The 20,000-nt window shown below is 40.3% G+C and overlaps 1 protein-coding gene across 10 annotated transcripts in view; it reads right to left on the bottom strand.

Annotated features, from left to right (window-relative positions):
- Positions 1-20,000, bottom strand: part of LOC118445045 (uncharacterized protein CG43867) — a 111,168-nt gene that overhangs the window by 78,563 nt on the left and 12,605 nt on the right. For all 10 annotated transcript variants that reach the window (XM_035873939.2, XM_035873943.2, XM_035873946.2 and 7 more), the window contains exon 2: positions 15,719-16,972. In XM_035873939.2, coding sequence (XP_035729832.1) covers positions 15,719-16,759 — 1,041 coding nt within the window. In that variant the 5' untranslated portion in view covers positions 16,760-16,972. The remainder of the gene's footprint in view (positions 1-15,718; positions 16,973-20,000) is intronic.

Genomic DNA, 20,000 nt, shown 5'->3' with positions numbered 1-20,000 from the left:
TATAAATCCTTGAGACCGTAAACTCGTCCGTAAACAGATTTTCCAGGCCAACTTTTTTCATTTACCATTTCGAAACGAAAGCTTGTCGGTTGAGGATAAAAAAAAAAAAAAAAAAAAAAAAGAGAAAAAAAAAGAACAACAGAAAAGAAACAAGAAAGAAAACATATATATATATATACATATACATATTTTTCCTATCTAAAAAAAAAAAAAAAAAAAGGGAAGAAAAAAAGGAAAAGAAATAAAAAACCAATCGTTTTCGAAGACCCTCATTCGACTCGATCATGCGTGACTTCCTATTATTCGACTTTTCAAGTAGCTGTAAAAAAAGGAAAACAAAGAAAAAAAAAAAAGGAAGAAAGAAAGAAAAAAAAAGAAAAGAAGAAAAAAAGAAAAGAAAACAACGTAGAAAATGGAAAGAAGGAGAAAAAGAGATAGAGAGAAACGATCACAAAGAAAGTAAATACATAAGTAAGTAAGTAAATACATATATGTAGGTATAAAAGTGCTTGCGGGAGACAAAAGACAAAGGGCACAAGGGCCAGGGCTTGGATCGTAATACTCTGCTACGACTCCTCGAAGAACGTCGTGTATATGCTCTTGAACAGCCTTAAGGCAGTGAATTCGTTGCCTGTTGAATCGCGCTCGACGCCATAACCCAGTCTGAGAATGTCTGAAGGAGGGGTTCGTGGCTGAGATGTGCCCTTAAAAAAAATGAGAGGGATAGAGAGAAGAGAGGTAGTGTGTCGGTCGAAGGGCGGATTCGGGCCGTTAGACAGGAACTTTATCGTACGTCCTAAGAAACGAGCTCTTTGCGTATCCCTTCCTCTTTTTCTTTCTCTCACTCTCCCATTCTCTTTCGCACGCGTTCGTCGTCCGTGAAAACGTTCCCATGCATCTTCTTGGTCGCCATAGAGAAACGTTTTCTCCAAGGTTTATGTAATCCCACCCCCTACCCTCATTTCCTCTCTCTCTCTCTCTCTCTCTCCTCCCCCTCTCTCTTTCTCTTTCCACCAAGTTTGATTCTGTAACGAACGTAATTGGAATTAGGTCGAGGACGAGAATCCTTCGAATGTTCGACGTAACTCATTAATTTCTCTAACGCTAATATATACACACACGCACGCGCGCGCGGGCATATTGTAAAAATGTTACGAAAAAAGAAAATAAAGGAAAAAAAAAAAAATTAGATGAAATTAATCCCTCCTCGTTCTCATTTCCCACCCAACCTCCTCCTCCTTTTTCTACCTGATAAACTATATGAGATGTTTTAATGACTCAAAAGTGTAAACGTATGAGATTAAATACGGAAAATTAGAGAAGATCTTATTGTCAATGGGTGTGATAAAATAAATGTGGAGTATAAGAGGTAACGTGAGATTATAAAGAAGGGTGGTGATTCTCTCTCTCTCTCTCTCTCTCTCCCCCTCTTTTTCTCTTTCCATCTCTCTGTCTTTCGTCGTAGATATAACAACCACTTCCAATTTGCGATTACGACGCACCTGGGGGTTAAAACGATGGATTAACTGTTGGGAAGTCGATCGATTCAGGGACGGTGAGAAGTCGGGAACCGTCTCTATCGAGGCTAGGGAAACTGTGACACGGTGGCGATCGTAATTATATCCGCAAGATTAATCGGACAAGATTTATGATCGTTTCATTGGAACCGGTACGTACGTATGTACATACGTAAGACCATAAGTGCGTCGTTAAAAGTTAAAACGATATTTGAAATATTTTAATCGATCCTACCGAACACGATAATTAGTTCGGCTTTATCGAAGCGTATCAAATTAGAGATTCGTAAATAGTAGAAGTATGGTAATAGTAAACTAATAGTAGTAGTAGTAGTAGTAGTTGTTGTTGTTGTAGTAGTAGTAGGGTGGAAATAGAGCGGAAAAATTGACGGAGGGGGGAGATAGGCTCGACGAGGGGTAGAAAAGGGAAAGGGATAGAAGGTCGAAAGGGTTGAACTGCCAATTGGAATTTATCATGTAGTCGTAGGTGGACCGCAGTTCGCTCGTGCAGGTCCATCCTGAAGTGTCCTATTTACGAGTCTGTGACGTATCGATACACGCTCTGCGGTTGGTGGACACTTAATCAGAGCGTTCTCTGTACGCTCGAACTACCCTAATGCCGAACCGCATATTGTCGAGAGCGTAAGGTTCGTTCGCCGTATCTATGCGTCTATTTGAAGAGAGTCGAACAACAATACGGTTCGACGATAAAGGTGGTATACGATAACAATCAGAGTTTATTCCAATCTAAAAAATATTACATATTTTGCGTTCTAATGCAAATATAAAGTGTGCATCGAAACGAATCATGTTTATCATTGTTTAACATCGACGATTCATCGCGTTGAGAAAGTGTTTTGATAATGACTAAAAAAAAAAAAAGAAAAAAAGAATAAACGAATGTATGTTACATCTACTAGATAGGCGTATTGTCTATCGAGGGCTTGCGCAAAATGAAATGTGAGCTGAAAGATGAAGGAAGGAAGAAATAAAAAAAGAGACCAAAATTTACGAATACATCCACGAGACGACAGGAAATCTCAGAGTCGAGGAAAATAAATCGTGCGAAATTCAAAGTCCCATAAGCCATCTTCCTCCCTTTCTCTCTTTCTCTCTCTCTCCTCTCTTCCTCGGATGTATTTACGTGAATTTTGCACAGCCAACGTAAATTTACAAGCGGGTAAAGGCATTACGTTGTCGTCGTAGTCGTGGTCGTAGTCGTAGTCGTTCTAACCAACGTGCGATTCCTTCGTTTCGCTCTCGTGAAATTTTATGTGTCCGATGTAAGTATAGTACTCGCAAACCTTTTTCCTTTTTTCCTTCCATCTTAACACCAACTACGTACTTATTTACTTATTTACTTGGTTACTTCCTTAACTTACTTACTTTTCAAGTTACCAAGTAACGATTTATCGTATTTCAAGTTACGCTCTTCTTACTCTTTGTGGTTTTTAAAACGACGTCCGTTTCGACTCTTTACGATATCGTAAGTCCTTCTTCTCTCTCTTTCATTCTCCTTTTTCTGTTCTGTTTACTTTTTTTTTTTTTTTCCTTAGTCTACTATCTCTAGAAAAATAGCGTTTGTGCTGTTTAAAGGGGCGGGAGGGGGGGCAGGGGGGGGGGGGGAGATGACTGAAAAAAAAAATAACAAAAAAAAAAAAGAAAGAAAGAAAGAAAGAACTACTATCTCACTTTTCTCTTTCTCTCTTTTTCAAGAAGGTATCGAAAAGTTCGAAAGAAGTTCATTCGTACGTAGCCGATGGCCTCGAGCTTTTTCTTCCTTTCTTTTTTTTCCTGTTCTTCTTCTACTTCTTCTTCTTTTTTTTTTTCTTTTCTTTTCTCCGGAAGTACGACGCGAATAAGGGTCGAGAAGAAACGTAGAAGAAAAGAAGAAGAAGAAGAAGAAGAAGAAGAGTCCGGTTTTGAGAAGAAGCTCTATTTATTCGGCACGGAAGCTTCTTCCTCGTTTTGCCAGACAGGATGCCCGGCGTCGCGGCGCCGTTCTCGTCACAGCAATGCACACAGAAACGAATACACACATACATCCACGCGGCAATACCGTTAAGTATACACGAGGCCGAAAATGCTTGAGAGAAAGTTAGCAAGAGAAGCATCGTCTCTTTGGTGCTTCTCTTTTTCCGCCCTCGCGGTCGCGTTTACGAGCGACTTTTCCCAGCGCGTCCACGAATGTGTCCAATTAATATTTATGAAAAGACATTAACGTCTCTTCAAAGTCTCTTCTCCGTACCCTTAAGCCTCTTTCATTATTATTATTATTATTATTATTATTATTATTATTATTATTATTATCATTATTATTATTATTATTTTAACCGCATGTACACATGTGATTGCCTTGATTAAGTTCAACGTCGACAATTCGTCTGACTTTATGTTTAGGAGAATAAAAAAAAAAAGAAAAAAAAAAGAAAAAAGAAACAAAGAAAAAGAAAAGAAAAAGAAAATAAAATAAAATAAAAAAATAATCGAACGCCTTTTGATCTACGCGATCATTTCGCGCAAGTGATAAAAGTGAATGATATAGAAGAAAAGAAAAAAAAACAAAAAAAAAAAAAAAAGAAATAAAGAAAGAAAGAAAAAGGTCATTCGAATAATATTTTCGAATAACAATTGACGTGTCACCGTGCATATATTATGCGATCGAACTATAACAGGATGATATTATCGATCGATCTTCTCGATTTCACCAGACGTCTCGAGAAGAGTACGTGAAGTTTTTTTTCCCCCTAGAGAAACGACTATTATACTTGGAGAAAAGCAAACAACACGCAATATCGATCAAACGATCGATATCTGTTCATCGATCGGATAGAAGAAAAACAAAACGAAAAAGAAGAAGAAGAAAAGAAAAAGAAAACACGCAAAACAACACTCGTGGAAGAATGATATCGTCAAAAGATAGATAGGATTGTGAGATCAAAAAAGGAGATTGAAGAAAAATGTTCTCGAGATGTCTGTCGTTCCTTTCGCAAAAGTTTTAATCCGTTCGCGAGTTTTCTTCAAGAGTTTCGTTAGTAAGTTTGGAAAAAAAAGTTAGTCCGCTAATTGGAGACATTGTCCGTTTCTACTCCGTGTCTCTCTCTCTCTCTCTCTCTCTCTCTCTCTCTCTCTCTCTCTCTCTCTCTCTCTCTCTCTCTCTCTCTCTCTCTCTATCTCTGTCTGTCTTGATCCAAGAATCGTCGTCGATTAGAACGAGCACGAGAATTTCGATTTTCCGCGGATTGTAATTTTCTTTCTTTTTCTACGACAGAGAGAAGGAGAAGCCTTGCCTTTCTACGTTCATTTCAATCCACCACGGAGCCAAAGTGCTCCACTAGAACGAGGCGGAAGGCATTTTCAAGAGTCCTAGCATCTCGAAAGAAACACGTTTCCTATTCGTCTGTGCCTGTTTCTCCAAATGCGTTCTCTCTGGTAATATCGAAGGTAGAAAGTAGAAGAAAAAGTAGAAAAGAGAAGAGGAAAAATTTAAAAAAAAAAAAAAAAGAAAAAAAAAAGAAAAAAAAAAAGAAAAGTAAAAAAAGGAAAGAAAGAAGAAAAAAAATGAAAATGAAGCCAACCTTCGCATGACGGCGTCTTCGTTTCGACGATCGCCCATCAAACATGAAATTGTAAAAATTGGATAGTAAAAAGAAAAAATAAAAAACGATATACCAGACAAAGAGAGAGAGAGAGACAAAGAGAGAGAGAGAGAGAGAGAGAGAGAGAGAGAGAGAGTAAGAAGGGATGGAAAAAAGGATGAAAGAGGAAGGAAAATGGAAGGAAGGGTTGAATTTGAAGCTCGTGACGTCGTCGTTGGATCTGCGAAAATGAGGGTGAACAGACGACATTGCGTTGGTACGTGTCTGGAGGCTATCCTACTCTTCGTTGCTGATGTCGCGTTTCCAACTTGTATTTCGTGCGTCTTCCAGGGATTGTGTCTGTCCTTCTTCAGATTGTAGACGACACGACCGAACCTACTTCTACGTTATAAGTGTATAACAGTGGTCGTCTGGTATACGTGTATATATATATATATATATATATATATATATGCAAGGTGGGGGAGGAGGAGAGGAGAGGGAAAAGGGGAGGGTTGAAAGTACGTGGACGCTCATAAGCCTTTAGAAGATCTCCTACGTGTGCTGCAGGAAGGTAGCAAGTACGGAAACCGGGAAACTTCTCTTTGAGACAAGCTCTTAGATTGGACCAATTAGAGACACCCTTCTATCCTCTCCTGTACCCGGCAATGTCTTTGGCACTCTGCCTTCTATGTTCTCTCTCTCTCTCTCTCTCTCTTTCTCTCTCTTTCTCTCTTCCTTATCTGTCTTTCTCTTTCATTCTCTTGGTGTCGACGATGAAAACGACTCGAAAGATGTGTAAGAGAGAAAAAGAGAGACAGAAGGGACAAAGAACTTACGGATAAGATTGAAACGAGAGAGAGAGAGAGAGAGAGAGAGAGAGAGAGAGAGATACACTCGACGTTACAACTACAGGATGACATTTGATAACTATCCATCTTTGAAAAAGACGATTGCTTCTTATTAAACCGCGTGATATTTCGCGTAAAGGAAAAAAGAAAAAGAAAAAGAAAAGATAAAAAAAAGAAAAAGAAGTAAAAGAGTTAAGTACAGCATTGAGAATAATGTTAGAGTGAAAACGAGCACGTACATATATATGTAAGTATACTCGAGTACTTGAGTACTTAAGTATTTTTCGCGTCGTTCGAGAGAAAAGCCACTTATTAATGTCACCTGTGCATTCGATGAGATTACAATTGAATATTATATCGTGAATATTATTTCGCACGCATATTCTCGAAGTTGTAGACAGTGTTAAAAGGCTAATTTAAAAAAAGTGAGACCGATAACGATAACGATTTTACGACCTCGTAGAATAATAATTTATCTACTCGTCCGTAGAATGAGGGAGGTTTTGCATTCTAGTCTCTGTTACCTATTTACTCTAGTACTATTTGCTCGCTCCCATAGAGAGAAAAAGAGAGAGAGAGAGAGAGAGAGAATATTCCATTTGCTGTTTCTGTATATGCACTTCTCTCTCTTTCTCTCTCTCTCTCTCTCTCTCTCTCTCTGTCTCTCTTTATCTTTGTCTCTTACTCTTTCTCTGTCCGTTGTTCCTAATCGAGAAAAAAGAAAAAAAAAAAGAAACGTACAAGCTTCGTCTTCTTGCGACGATTTAAAATGCACGATACGAACGAGAGAAATCCAATTTCCATTTCGGTGCTACGATCTAGCGTGCTTTTTTTTTCCAAAAAATGAACCACCGACTACGATAAAGTGCGTTCGATCGATTTGTTCGAAATAAGAGGGGAAAAAATATAATAAGAGAAGGGAAGAGCAATAGAAAGAGAAAGAGAGAGGAATTGAAGGTGACAGGTATTTGCCGGGCACTAGTTATAAACGAAAGTGAAAGCGAGAAGGAGTGGGGGAAGGAGATATGTACATACACACACACACATACACAGAGATAGATAGATAGATAGAGAGAGAGAGAGAGACGGGTAAATGTATCCGTGATGAATTAGAATGAAAAATTAATGACTACGGGTAAACAGCGGACGAACGAACAACGAGCAAACGAGAGGACGAACTGCGGGGACAGAGGTTGATGTTTGTAGGTGTACAAATCAAGATAATGGCGAATATTTCACGGTAATGTAACGGGTGGCTGAATCGTATAGGTCCCATGGGCTTTCGGATGTACAGTACCATCATCCGTATCAATAGAGAAAGCTCGTTTTTCTATCTCTTTCTTCTTTCCATTCTCTATCTCCTTCCTCTTTTCTTGGTTTTTCATCTTCATCCTGTTGCATAATGTCTGACGCATAAGCATCGATAAGTCCTCTCATCTCTTTCTATCTTTCTATCTTTCCTTTTCTCCTTATCCCTATATTTCGCTTTTCCGGTTATCAAGAAAAGTACCGGGGGTGTGCGGAGGGTGGAGGGAGGGGGGGGGATACGAACGAATAGGAAGATTCAGTATGAAAGCTCGAAAGAAATGCGAAAAGGAATAACAGAGACAGAAAACAGTAGATCCCTTCGTTCTGGTCGATATTAAAGCGGGACACCCGGTGTCGCTGTCGTTGTCGTTGTCGTTGTCGTTGTCGTTGTCGTTGTCGTTGTCGCTGTCGCTTTCGAGCACGGAAACGAAACTCCTTTCGAAGTAGAAAAGAGAAAGAGAATCTCAAACACTCGAGAATGATGTTCGCCGTGATATAGCATGAATCTCGAATCGCATGCTATAAAATAACGTCGTCGTAGTTGTCGTGAGAAATGGATGATACATCATATCGTAGATCGCGTTATCTATATTCTTTTATTGTTTGACTTTTATTATTAATAAGAGAATTATATGATAAACGATATGAACGATTTATTTACAAGTGAAAATGAACATGAGAGATAAGCGAGGATAGGAATCAAAGATGGAAAATATCTCCTTGAGATCATAGTATATAATATATCATCGAGATATTTCTCATCGATTAAATATCGTCCTTTTGTTTACGCTCTAATTTTACGAATAATATCTTTAATATGAGTAATATACGTAAGTATTTTTGTTAATCACAAATACGAGTAATCCGATTTAGGCAATTATATCCAAAGATATATCTATGAGAGGCGAGAATGAAAGGAAAAAATTTGTTCGTTTCTCTTGTACCTTCTGAGATAGATGCAGACGAGAACGACGTACGGCATCGACGACGAGAGAACGGCGTCTTTTGAAATCTCTATAAGCGGAAGACCTGTCTGTTTGCACGAGAGCTCCCATTCACGCCGGCCGGCGAATCAATATTGATACGAACTTTATATGTGGAGCGCGTTCCACCCTGTATACGGACTTCCGATGGAATGCAATATTAATAGGACTCTCGAACAATGCTCCTGGTACGCTGCTCCTGCTACTACTTACACAACACACGTATATACATATGTATGTATATATGTATGTATGTACTTACACCGTGTCTACATATGTACGTATACCTTATAAGTACAGTATGTATGTATATACACATTATATCTCTTTTTATATGTATACAATACACAACTAGTAAAGTAAGTATGTATGTTTGCATAAGTGTCGCGAACGATGTCTCGCATTTTCGAATAAAGTTGAGCGAGCAAAGCTTTATTCATAATTCGTCGCTTTTCGTTCTTTACCTTCACATAAGTTTTTCAAAGTAACAGATCTTTATAGTAGAGAGAAAAAGAGAGAAAGAAACCATTCTCTATTTATGCGAAAAGAAAAATATTCCGGATGCATCGTCGGATTCTCTCGAATCCCAGCCAGAAATACGATGGAACAAGGGGACATCTGAGATATCTTGAAAAAAAGAAAACAAAAAAAAAAAAAGCTTTCTACGTCGAATAAAATACAAAAAGACGATTTTTTGGATATTTATAGTCTAAAATATCACTCTTTCTACCTTTCTTTATTTCTATTTCTTTTTTCTCTACATTTTACGTTTTTTTCGTTGTTTCGGTCAAAGCAAAGGGCAAAAGGTGACGGCCATTAAGCGAGATTCTCGAAATGAAATATGAAATATTTAACAGCAGGTGGTCTACCTTTCTCCAGGAACAGAGAGAAAAGAGAGAAAGAGAGAGCAGGTTGAAATGGTGGTACTCATAGTCCGTGCAACCTGCAACATTTCCGACTCTTTCGGATTGCAAATCAGAAATTCTAATGAAGATTAAGGCAAAGCTTTCTCAGAGATCCGAGCTTTAGCGACATTATAGCGAACCTTTTGTTGGGCCCTCGAGATCTATGCAAAATAGTTGCCTCATTCACCGATACAGGCATAAAGAGAGAAAGAGAAAGAGAGAGAGAGAGAGAGAGAGAGAATGACTTTTCATTTTCGCAAATTAATGCTTACAAATATTTTTTATATGTGTATATATATATACATATATAAAAATATTTTTTCTTTTCCTTTTTTCAATTTTTTTCCATTCTTTTTTTATTCTATTTAAACAACGCGCGAAATGAACCGTTCTAGAGATAAAAAATAATCGACTACGCAAAGAGAGATCGATTTTTAATGGATTTTCTGACAGGCATAGCCGGCGGAGTATCAATTTACAAATGAATGAGATAAACCGTAAAGGTGGTGTGAGTTTTTATAAATACTGGTGTGAAATAACATCCATCCGAAGAGGATTTAGAGTAGCATGTGTATGCAAACGAATCATCGCGATAGCACGATGCCGAAGAGTTAATTACAAGCGCCCGTCCAATCACAGTTATAACCCGTGCGCTCTACTCACGTCGCAACTATATCCTCCACCCCTCCTACCTTCCCCCCCCCCAGTGTATTTATACAGTGTGGCGAACCAGCACAGAGGGACAAACAAAGGAACGTGGATGAATCACGAACAAATTTTCGCGATCCGGTCCGTGACATGAAAAAAAAAAAAAAATAATAATAATAGAAAAAAAATGAGAGAACGAGAGAGAGAGAGAGAGAGAGAGAGAGAGAGACTGGGAAAAATAGGGGAAAAGGGGGATGGGGGAAAAAAATGAGTGAAAAACTAGGACGACTTGTAAAGATTGAACGACAACGGCTTATTTATTTAGAATACAAAATTATACGAACTTTTTTCTCTCTCCATTCTGCAGACGGTACGAACATAGAAAGAACGTCGTCTCAAATTGTAATAGATTCGCAAACATGCAAACAGAAAAAAAAAAAAAAAAAAGAAAGAAAAAAAAGAAAAAAACAAAATCGTTTAACAGAGGATAGGTAACGTTTAACTGAACATCCGTGTCCTGTTGTTTATGTATGAGAGGAGTAATTAAAAAAAAAAAAAAAAAAAAAAAAAAACACACCCAGAAAAAAGAAAACAAATAAAAAATAATTGCATACAACCGCGTAAACAGAAATATCATTTGAAACGTCAACAACCGTTGGCTTTTATCGTTAGCCAGCTAAATGAGTTTATTCTCCTTATCGAGCCTTTAATCCTTTCTAATTGCATGCGGAAAATATAACGAAGCCAGTTCTATTTTACGTTACGTCCGTTGTTTCAGCCGTCGGCAACAGACAGAAAGAGATATCACGAGAGATATCACGAGAGAGAGAGAGAAACAGAGGGGGTGAGAAAGGGTGGGAGGGGAGAAGAGTTTTGTTAAGCGAGATGAGAATAGTTCGAAGAGCCACTGTACGTTGTTGGCCAGTCAGTCGCGATACGGTTTAGCGATTTTCCGTTTAACTCGACGTTTCCATCGGCCGTATAAAAGCAAGAGAAGGAGGAATGTATAGAAGAATGAAAGAGAGAAAATGACGGAGAGGAAGATAGGGGAGTATAGGGAAGGAGAGGAGAAAACGGAGGAGGAGGAGGAGGAGGAGGACAGAGGGAACATTGTACGCGCGTGGCTTCGTAAAAACGTTGAAAACACGTTGTGTCCGTCGAGGCCGACGTATAATTTCCAACTCAGCACGACTCGCGAAATCCTCGTCAACGTTTCATTTGCCTCCCATGATACCTCCTTGTCCCCACCCTTCCATCCATCTTTTTCGTTTCTCTTCTCGTAAGCTTACAACGTAGAGCATGACTCTTCTCCCTCCCACCCCAATCTCTTTTCTCACCGTTTGTTTTTGGATCCTTTTTTTATGACTGCGTGTGTGTGTGTGTGTGTGTGTGTAGGTTACTGTGTGTGCACGCATGTTTCTCTGTGAACGTACAGGATTTTTCTTCGATGTCCAAGCTGACACGTATTTCGACAATTTTTTACACGTCGTTGACTAGGAATTATTGAAAATAAAGATGTCAGGCTTTATATATATATATATATATAATATTATTTTGAATTGTTCGAAAAAGAAAAAAAGGAAAGCAACAAGATTGAATTGAATAGGAAGTAATAGGGGTTGGATGGATGGAGAGCTGGAGGATTTTAGTCGGCCTTGAAAGTTTCTATAAAACCTTCCGCGAAAACTTAAATATGTATGTACGTAGTTAGGTGCGCGTTGAATTTTTCCAAGAAGTACTTTACGTACTTTCGCAAATTTCTTTAAAAATGATTTTCCAAGAGCGCCCGTGAAAGTGGAATGCGGCTTGCTGTCACGCAAGAAAAGGTCAACTCCAGGGAGAGAACACGCGAGTTTTGTTCCTGTGACTATACATATATATATATATCAAGACTATATATGTACTTATGTATATAGATATTTGCGTGTATACGGCATACGCTTCGGGATATTTGTACCGGCTATTAACTTTTCTTCGTGACCACGACTAGTACATACGAGAAAAAGAAAGAAAGAAAAGAGAGAGAGAGAGAGAGAGAGAGAGAGAGAGAGAGAGAGAGAGAGAGAGAGAGAGAGAGAGAGAGAGAGTGAGAGAGAGAGAGAAAGAGAAATAGTAAAATAGAAAATGCTCGATCATCCGGTAATCGCATTTCTCTATGTAATATAGTCGACCTCGTTAAATATCTTTGAAATATCAAAGTTCAAGAAGTGCTATGTTAAAATTTGCATAACTATATTTAAGAGCAAATAGAATAACTCTCAAAGTATATACATATATACATACACATATACGTACATATATATACATATACATATATATATATATATATATATATATATATATATATATATATATATATATTTGACGATTTATTTTTCTTTAAACACCGAGAGATTCGTAGCCAAGAATCTCGGTATGTATACGTACGTACGTACATATGTATGTACATACATATACATCCATATATGTATATAAGCAGCAAGAGAAAATTGGGTAGGAAAATGCAAAGAGGGGAAAAATCGATAGGAGTGGCAGCTAAATGGCGAAGTTACGTGTACTTACGTTCTGCCGTATAAACAAACGGTTACGTCTGTCGGGGGCAGCGAACTTCGTGATGTAAGCTGTGCAACGGGGAACGTTAGGAGAGCAAGGAGAGAAAGACAGAGAGAGAGAGAGAAAGATAGAGATAGACGGAGATAGACAGGAGAGAGAGAGAGAGAGAGAGAGAGAGAGAGAGAGAGAGAGAGAGAGAAAGCCTCGAGCATCTCAACGATAACGACCTTCGCCTTCGCCTTCCCTCGACGAAGGCGGAGAGAGAGGGAAAGATAGAAGGGAAGGGTGAAAGTGGGGATGAGGGAGTTGAGGGGGAGGTCTTATCTCTCCTGACGGGCGTTGCTGCCTTTTCCGTGTTGTTCGTCGCTCGCACGCGAGAAACGTTCGAACTTAATGAGCAAGAAGAAGAAAATCTTTGAAAGGATGAAAAAAGTGACTACTCACTCGATCTCTTTCTTTTCCATTGGATCGGTGTTTGTCTGTCTCTCCGTCCTCCGTCTTCTAATAAAATTTTTATTCCCGCCCGCCCCCTCTCATTCTCTCCTCAATAAAAGCTCTCTCTTTCTCAGCGATATTGGGTCGCGCGACACCTTCATCGTGCCAAACGTTTCGCAAACGAGCGACCATTTCTTTCTCTTCTCTTTTTCTTTTTTTCTTTTCTTTGCTTTTTGCGGTGAAGAGGGAGTATTACGTCGATAAACACGTATTCATTTGACGTCGATAACGCGGAGAAAGAAGAGCTCTTCTCTATCGCCATCCATCCCTCCAACCCCTTCTCCCACCCACTTCCGCCACCCCCTTTACTTCCCAATAACGTTTGGCAATGGTCCAATATCTAACTTTCTTTTTTTTCCCTCGTTGTTTTTTTTTTCTTTCTTTTTTTCTTGTCTTCCTTCCCGTTAACTCTCTCTCTCTCTCTCTCTCTCTCTCTCTCTCTCTCTCTCTCTCTCTCTCTCTCTCTACCCTTCGTAAATAAAGTCCGATCGTTCGGCATTTTTAAAGAAAACGAATGTCGTGCGAAAACGAACTCGCCTTACGAGCCTAACACATCGAACAATAATAGTCAATCGTTTTATTCCTTTAAATAGAAACAATCGAATTCCTTCTATATTATCAAATACGATCGAATTCAATGTGAGTGAGTACTTAGGTAAAACTAAATAAATAAGTAAATTAGTAAGTAAATACGTTTAGTGTCAGGAGGTCAAACGTCGAGTTCTAGCGTTAAAGAGTTTTCACGGATCTGAGCGAAAGGATTGCTTGATGAAATAAAAGGACCAAGAGAGAGAGAGAAGGAAAGAGAGAGAAAGAGAGAGAGAGAGAGAGAGAGAGGAGAGAGAGAGAATTGAGAGGGTTAACGAGATTTGCGAGATTATCGAAAGAACAATGATGGCGGGTAAACAACGAGTTAAAGGCCGAACTGCAGGTGCTCTTTGTTCTCGTTAAGTGATTCAATTTCGTTTAAGGTTCGTTTAAGGTCGAAAGGGGATTTTGAAGAGTCAAGGACTTTCGTGCACGTTCCTATTTCTCTCATTCCCTCTCTCTTTCTCTTTCTCTCTCTCTCTCTCTCTCTCTTTTAGGATGCACCGCCTACGTAACGACCAACGGCGGTCGCTGCCTCTACAACCCCTTTTTCCAGGCCGCTCTTCTATGACGCCCACCTCTCTGTTTCTCTCTCTCTCTCTCTCTCTCTCTCTCTTTCTCTCTCTCTACTACTACTACCTCCAACGATGTGCCTTATCTAGTAGGGTGACCGCGCTAAATCGTTGTGCGTGACCGTGCATACTAAAACGATTCGACTGGGCGGTTATGTTCTACCACGGCTGACCCTTCGTGTAATTCCTTTGACGTATGCTATGCCTCGGATAAAACTTTCTTCTATCTTTCTCTTTCTCTGTTTCTCTCTCTCTCTCTCTCTCTCTCTGTCTCTCTATCTATCTATATTTCTCTTTCTATCTCTCTCTATCTATCTATCTATCTTTTCTCCTCACCCTTCTAACTCGTACGGGTATTACCGTTCCGCCCTCGTACAAACCTCGTACGAATCGACGGACGTTTTGATATACCCGGAAATGAAGGCAAAGTAAAATCTAGTACGACATAGAAGTGAATTTCCAATGTCGGTTAAACATTTCTTTCTATGTATAGATTCGATCGAACCAATTTTCTGACCCTTGCACCGACGGGCACGGGAATCTGGTAATTAAAGTCGATCGTTAATATATATATACATATATAACATGTGTCTGTGTATATGTGTGTACATATATATATATATATATATATATATATATATATATAAAAAGAAGAAAAAAGGAATATTAATAATTATTTTTTTTCTCGCAATAAAAGATAAAGAACGTCTGTGTAAAATTCATTTGCGAACGATTAATACGTATGCATGTACTACGGTAAACTACGAAGAGAAAACGTTATAAAGTGGCGCGTGTCGTTGTCACTTGTAATTTAGCGACTAAATTCAGCTCGTTTGGAGGCCGTCGAGAGAGAGACAGAGAGAGAAAGAGAGAGAGAGAGAGAGATAGCTCGATATGTAGTAACGCGCACGCTCTCGGCACATTTAATGAATGCGATACAGCATGCAACGCGAATTTGATCAACGAGATGATCTCGATTATTCCAGGGTAGGTCAAAGAGGACAAACGCGTTAAAGAAAATTACAGTGCCGTTTTAGTACTTCGAATAACCTATTGAGAACGAACGGTTAAATTCAAAAGAAATTTTCATATGGTACGTATGTATTATACATACGTTAAAAGCATTTGTAATAATTTCAGATAAGATAACTTCCCAATGTACTCTCCTTATGAGAGAAAGAGAAAGGGAGAGGAGTAGAAAAACAAAAAATTGAAAAGTAATATAGGTCGAGATAGTTGCAGAGGGCTATCTCGAGTAAACTAAGTATCCTCCGCTCTGTCTACGAATCGCAATGCGGTCGTTCGATGCACGAGACGACCAGGCCAGCATATCGATTTGAGAGGGGATGAGAAGAGAGGAGAACTTCTCCTTCGACTCCTCTCGTTGTGCTCTCTCTCTCTCTCTCTCTCTCTCTCTCTCTCTCTCTCTCTCTCTCTCTCTCTCTTTCTATATGTATATATATATATGCCTCCTGATCGTTCATACTTTCGTCGCGCGATAACGATTTATAAAGTTTCAACGGGCCCGTAAAAAGTCGTGAGACCTCGGCGATCGTAAAGTTATCGGTATGTTGGTTGTGGTAATAAAAAGTGTAAGAAAAGGGAAAAGGCGTGCCGTAAAGGGCGAACGATAAGCCCGATAATAGTTGAACGAAGAAGAGAATGAAGAAAATCGATTCGCTCGTTTAGTTTCGTTACGTTAAGGATAAAACTTGCTCACCTTCTCCCGAAGCATATCTCGTACTCTTGTAGCTTGGCTCCTGCTACGATGGAGTTCCAGTTGCAATTCGAGACATCTCTCTTGCCAATTGAGTTCCTCGGCGGTGCTCGAATAGCCGTCGAAACTCTTCGATGATCCGTAAGCAGGTCTACCTTCGAGTTTTTCCTTCTTCGAATCGGCGCCGCAAGCCGCCGCGGTCCTCTGATCGAGAAACAATCTGTTTTCGACGAACGCTCTTCCTGCCGACTGCTGCTGTTGTTGCTGCTGCTGTTGTTGTTGATGATCCACCGGTTGATGTCTGCCGGAGAAGGAGAAGGCTCTGTCGAAGTGAGCCCTGGTCGAAGACGATCCCGGATCGAAGATGGGTCTACCTCTGGCAAGACCCGACGATAATTCCTTAGACACCTCGTAAGGATTGCTCGTAGTCTGAACGAAATCCGTTTGTGCGGCGAACGATCTCTTATCGGCATATTCGACGTGGCCGCTCGGTTCTGAGGTAAAATCGTACGGGCTACACTTGCTCTTGCTTGGATCGCGCAATTCGACGTAACCGACGGACCTACCGGAATCCGCGTAATTCTTATCTTTTTGAAACAACAAGTTCGGCACGTTTACGTAGGGCGAGTCACGCGAGTGTACGATCGTACCACCGGTACTTCCGGCAACAACAACGGTCCCCCCGCCACCGCCGCCGGCTCCGCCGTTGTTATTGTTATTGTTGTTGAGAGGCGTCGCGCTTTGATGACGAGGCCTCGGCGGTGGCGTCGGCGCTTGACGAAAATGACGAGGCCATAAACGCGGACTGTCAGGGCCGCTTGATAATCCTCGGCCCGATTCAGAAGCGACAGGCTGCCTTCGAATGCCCTCGGGCGTACTCGGCTGTTGTTGGCCAACGTTGCTCGTTGTCGACTCGTGTGCCCGAGCTCCGAGTCTTGGGCTACACGGTGCGGACGAGCTCGAACCAAAGTCCGTCGCTAGACGTGCGATCGGATCGAGGATCTGTGAGAGACGACGTGCCGGCGAGCCCCGTATCTCGTCCATCCTCTTCGTCTTCTATTGTTTTATACCTTCTCCTCTAAATCCCTAGATATATTTATATTCTTATCAAAATATAACGTAGAAGCGAGGACGACGACGACGACGGCGACCACCACATTGATGATGATTTTCCTTGAACGGCTCGTGTGTTTCTCCCTCGTCGATCATCGTCGTTGCTTGAGTTCATGGCATCCTCGCTCGTTACGACGTTAAAACCTGCGAACAATATAGATCAATGTTTCTCGTTATTATAACGATCATTTATAAAAATACAAAAAAAAAATCAAAGATTTTTGAACGGATTTAACGTCTCTTATCTAATATCTTTCGTAACAACACAAACAACAACAACAACAACAACAACAACAACTACGAGAACGAAGACGACGACAAAGTTGAATCAGGAAATGAAAAGGGAGATACGAGTATTAACCAACGCTAAGTGTTTGCTCTACTAAATTGAAAGCTGTAACTCCATGAGGGTGTCTCTCAAAGCGTTCCTCTCGTCTCGTCTCGTCTCGTCTCTCTCTCTCTCTCTCTCTCTCTTCTCCTTCTCATTCCCTTTGTCCTCACCCTTGACTCTCTCTTCTTAGCCGTCTTCGACCGACGAAAGGAGAAGACGAAAGGAAAAAGGGACGAAAGAGAGGGAGAAAGCCAATGGTAGAAAGACGCTACTGTCGCAAGGCTTCAAAGTTTATTTTAAGGTCGGTAATAAAAAGAACGAAATGAAAAGTCGGATGGGGGAACGCACCGAGTGACTTTTGCATTCGTGGTTCAGTAAAATGTCTCCTCGAGACGAGAAATTCATACCGATCGATAATATCGCCATCTAATAATAATAATAACAATACAGTAATTATTATTATTATTATTGTAATAATGATGATAATAACTATTAAATCGTAAAAAGAAAAAGAAAAAGAGAGACAGAGAGAGAGAGAGAGAGAAAATACATAAAATGTAGCCAGCAAAAGGAAAGCAACCACAAACCCGAATGGTTATGTTTCGAGAAAAAACAGTAATTATACAAATTGGTGACACCGCCGGAAACAGCATCCTCGTCCAGAAATAATACCAAGGACCGCGAGAGAAGTAAATTTCAAGAGGGTCATGGCCCTTTTATACGACCTCTTCCTGTCTTTTTCGAGCTTAAAGCTAGGCCCCTTTCTATCTTTTCACCCTCTCTTAGTCTTTTTCTCTCGCAAGAGTGTAGGTGCCACCGAAGACACAATGACACTCGATGGAACAAGAAAAAAAAAAAGAGAAATAGACAGAAAAAGAGAGAGAGAGAGAGAGAGAGAGAGATAGAGAGAGAAAATTCTCAACAACCTGTAGCTGAGAGCGACTGACGATGAACTTGGCGTCTCTTTCTCTCTCTTATCGTTTATTAAGTACTCGGAAAAAGCATCAAGAAGAGAAACGAGAAAAGACCAGAGAACGTAGAGAGAAAATACACGAGAGTCGAATCTCGACGACTTCCATTCGACGTGCTCCCTCCGGAAGGGAAAGTCGTGTCGGCTATGCACAAAGGAATTCCGAGGATCGCGAATACTGGTATCATGTATTTCGAGTGAGAGTTCTAGCGTAAACTTTACACCTCCGTGAATATGCGGTTTACAAGTTAACTAAAGAAGGAACATATATATATATATATATATATATATATATATATATATGTGTGTGTGTGTGTGTATATTTCCCGTGCTCTTCTATTCCCGAGCTAATTTATCACGAAACGTTGATTCGAAGTCGTCCTCGTCCTCGTCCTCGTTGTCGCCTCATCGTAGTCATAGAAATATATATATATAGTGAGAGAAAGAGAGAGAGAGAGAGAGAGACAGAGAAAGAGCTAGTAATTGTGCTTGTGTATTTTCATCTCTTTGGTATTGCAAGATTGCAAGGAATATAGACGACGAATGTTCCCTAATGCACGCCCACGTAACAAAACTTATTGGTATGTATCTATGTTAAAAAAAAAAAAAAAAAAAAAAGAAATGAAAGAATTAAAGAAACATAAAAAAAACAAATAAAAAAGAAAAGGAATTTCGTAGAGTAGAGAAAGAAGAAATTTCTCGTATTTTCCAGGATAACGGAAGGAATAATTATCGGATAGCCAACGGTATAGTTATCGGATGATACGGGTGCGACGCGTACCGCGAGACATCGATTAAACTCAAATGGTCGAGATTATTCGAGGGGTTAGGGAGAAGGGATAGCAGGAGGAGGAGGAAAAAGAGATATCGCTTTTGGGTGTAGAATTATTCGAAATACAATGGGCCAGTACCCATCTCAGCCAAGTTGGATACGGTATAAAAGCTATATAATAATATAAATCCGTAAGCCGAATATGTCGTTTTGCTTCGGGCAAAACGCATCGCCGCCGCCGTCGCCGTCGCGTTGCACTCGACCGAACAAACGAATGGCACGACGGACCTCTTTAAAGGAGGACCGATCAAACTCGTAATAATAATTCAACCGTCCTCGGTATCTTGTCTCGTAGGCTCGTAGATAAGCCGAAGAACGTCAAACTCTTCTCTTCTCTTCTCTCCTTTCCTTTCCTCTCCTCTCCTATCCTCGTCTCGCCTCTTCGGGCGACGCGACGCGACGCGACCAGGAAAATCCAAACGGTTCGAGAACACGAGACGCCTCCAAGAATAACATCGTGTTGCGCAATGCACTTTGATGAACGAACGAATCGTCGATAAGTCTACTTCCCCTTTCCCTCTCCCCCCTCTCTCTCTTTCTTTCTCTCTTCGAGCTCAAACTCGAACTCGCCTACGTTGCATCCGGCGCGATGCGTTGCATTTTTTATTCTATTCGACACGATTGATCGATCGTGCGGAGAAACGTCGTCTCCGTTGCGTTCGATTTTTTTCTTCTTCTTCTTCTTCTTCTTCTTCCTTCTCCTCCACCTCCTCCTCCTACTTTTTCTTTTTCTTTCAACGACATACGCGACTAACGCAAGCAAAGAGAAAGAGAGTAAAAGAAGAACATTGCTTTTCCATATAACCTCTTCTCGTTTCATCGATCGTACCAATATCGGTCCTGCATAAACTCACGGACGCTTTAATAAAGCCGCCGTCACCGCTGCCACTACCACCGTCACCACCATCGATGCCACCGATACCACCATATTCCAACGCGCGTTTTATTATTACTACGTTATAAATCTATCCGAAGGATATCGACAGTGCTGATTTTTATGTGGACCATAGATAGGTAGGTATGGCCTATCGAACGCCTA

The sequence above is a fragment of the Vespa mandarinia genome, chromosome 3, assembly GCF_050613455.1.
Source record: "Vespa mandarinia isolate Hongniang chromosome 3, ASM5061345v1, whole genome shotgun sequence".
Classification (NCBI taxonomy): Eukaryota; Metazoa; Arthropoda; class Insecta; order Hymenoptera; family Vespidae; genus Vespa; species Vespa mandarinia.
This window is presented reverse-complemented; position numbering and strand designations above follow the sequence as displayed.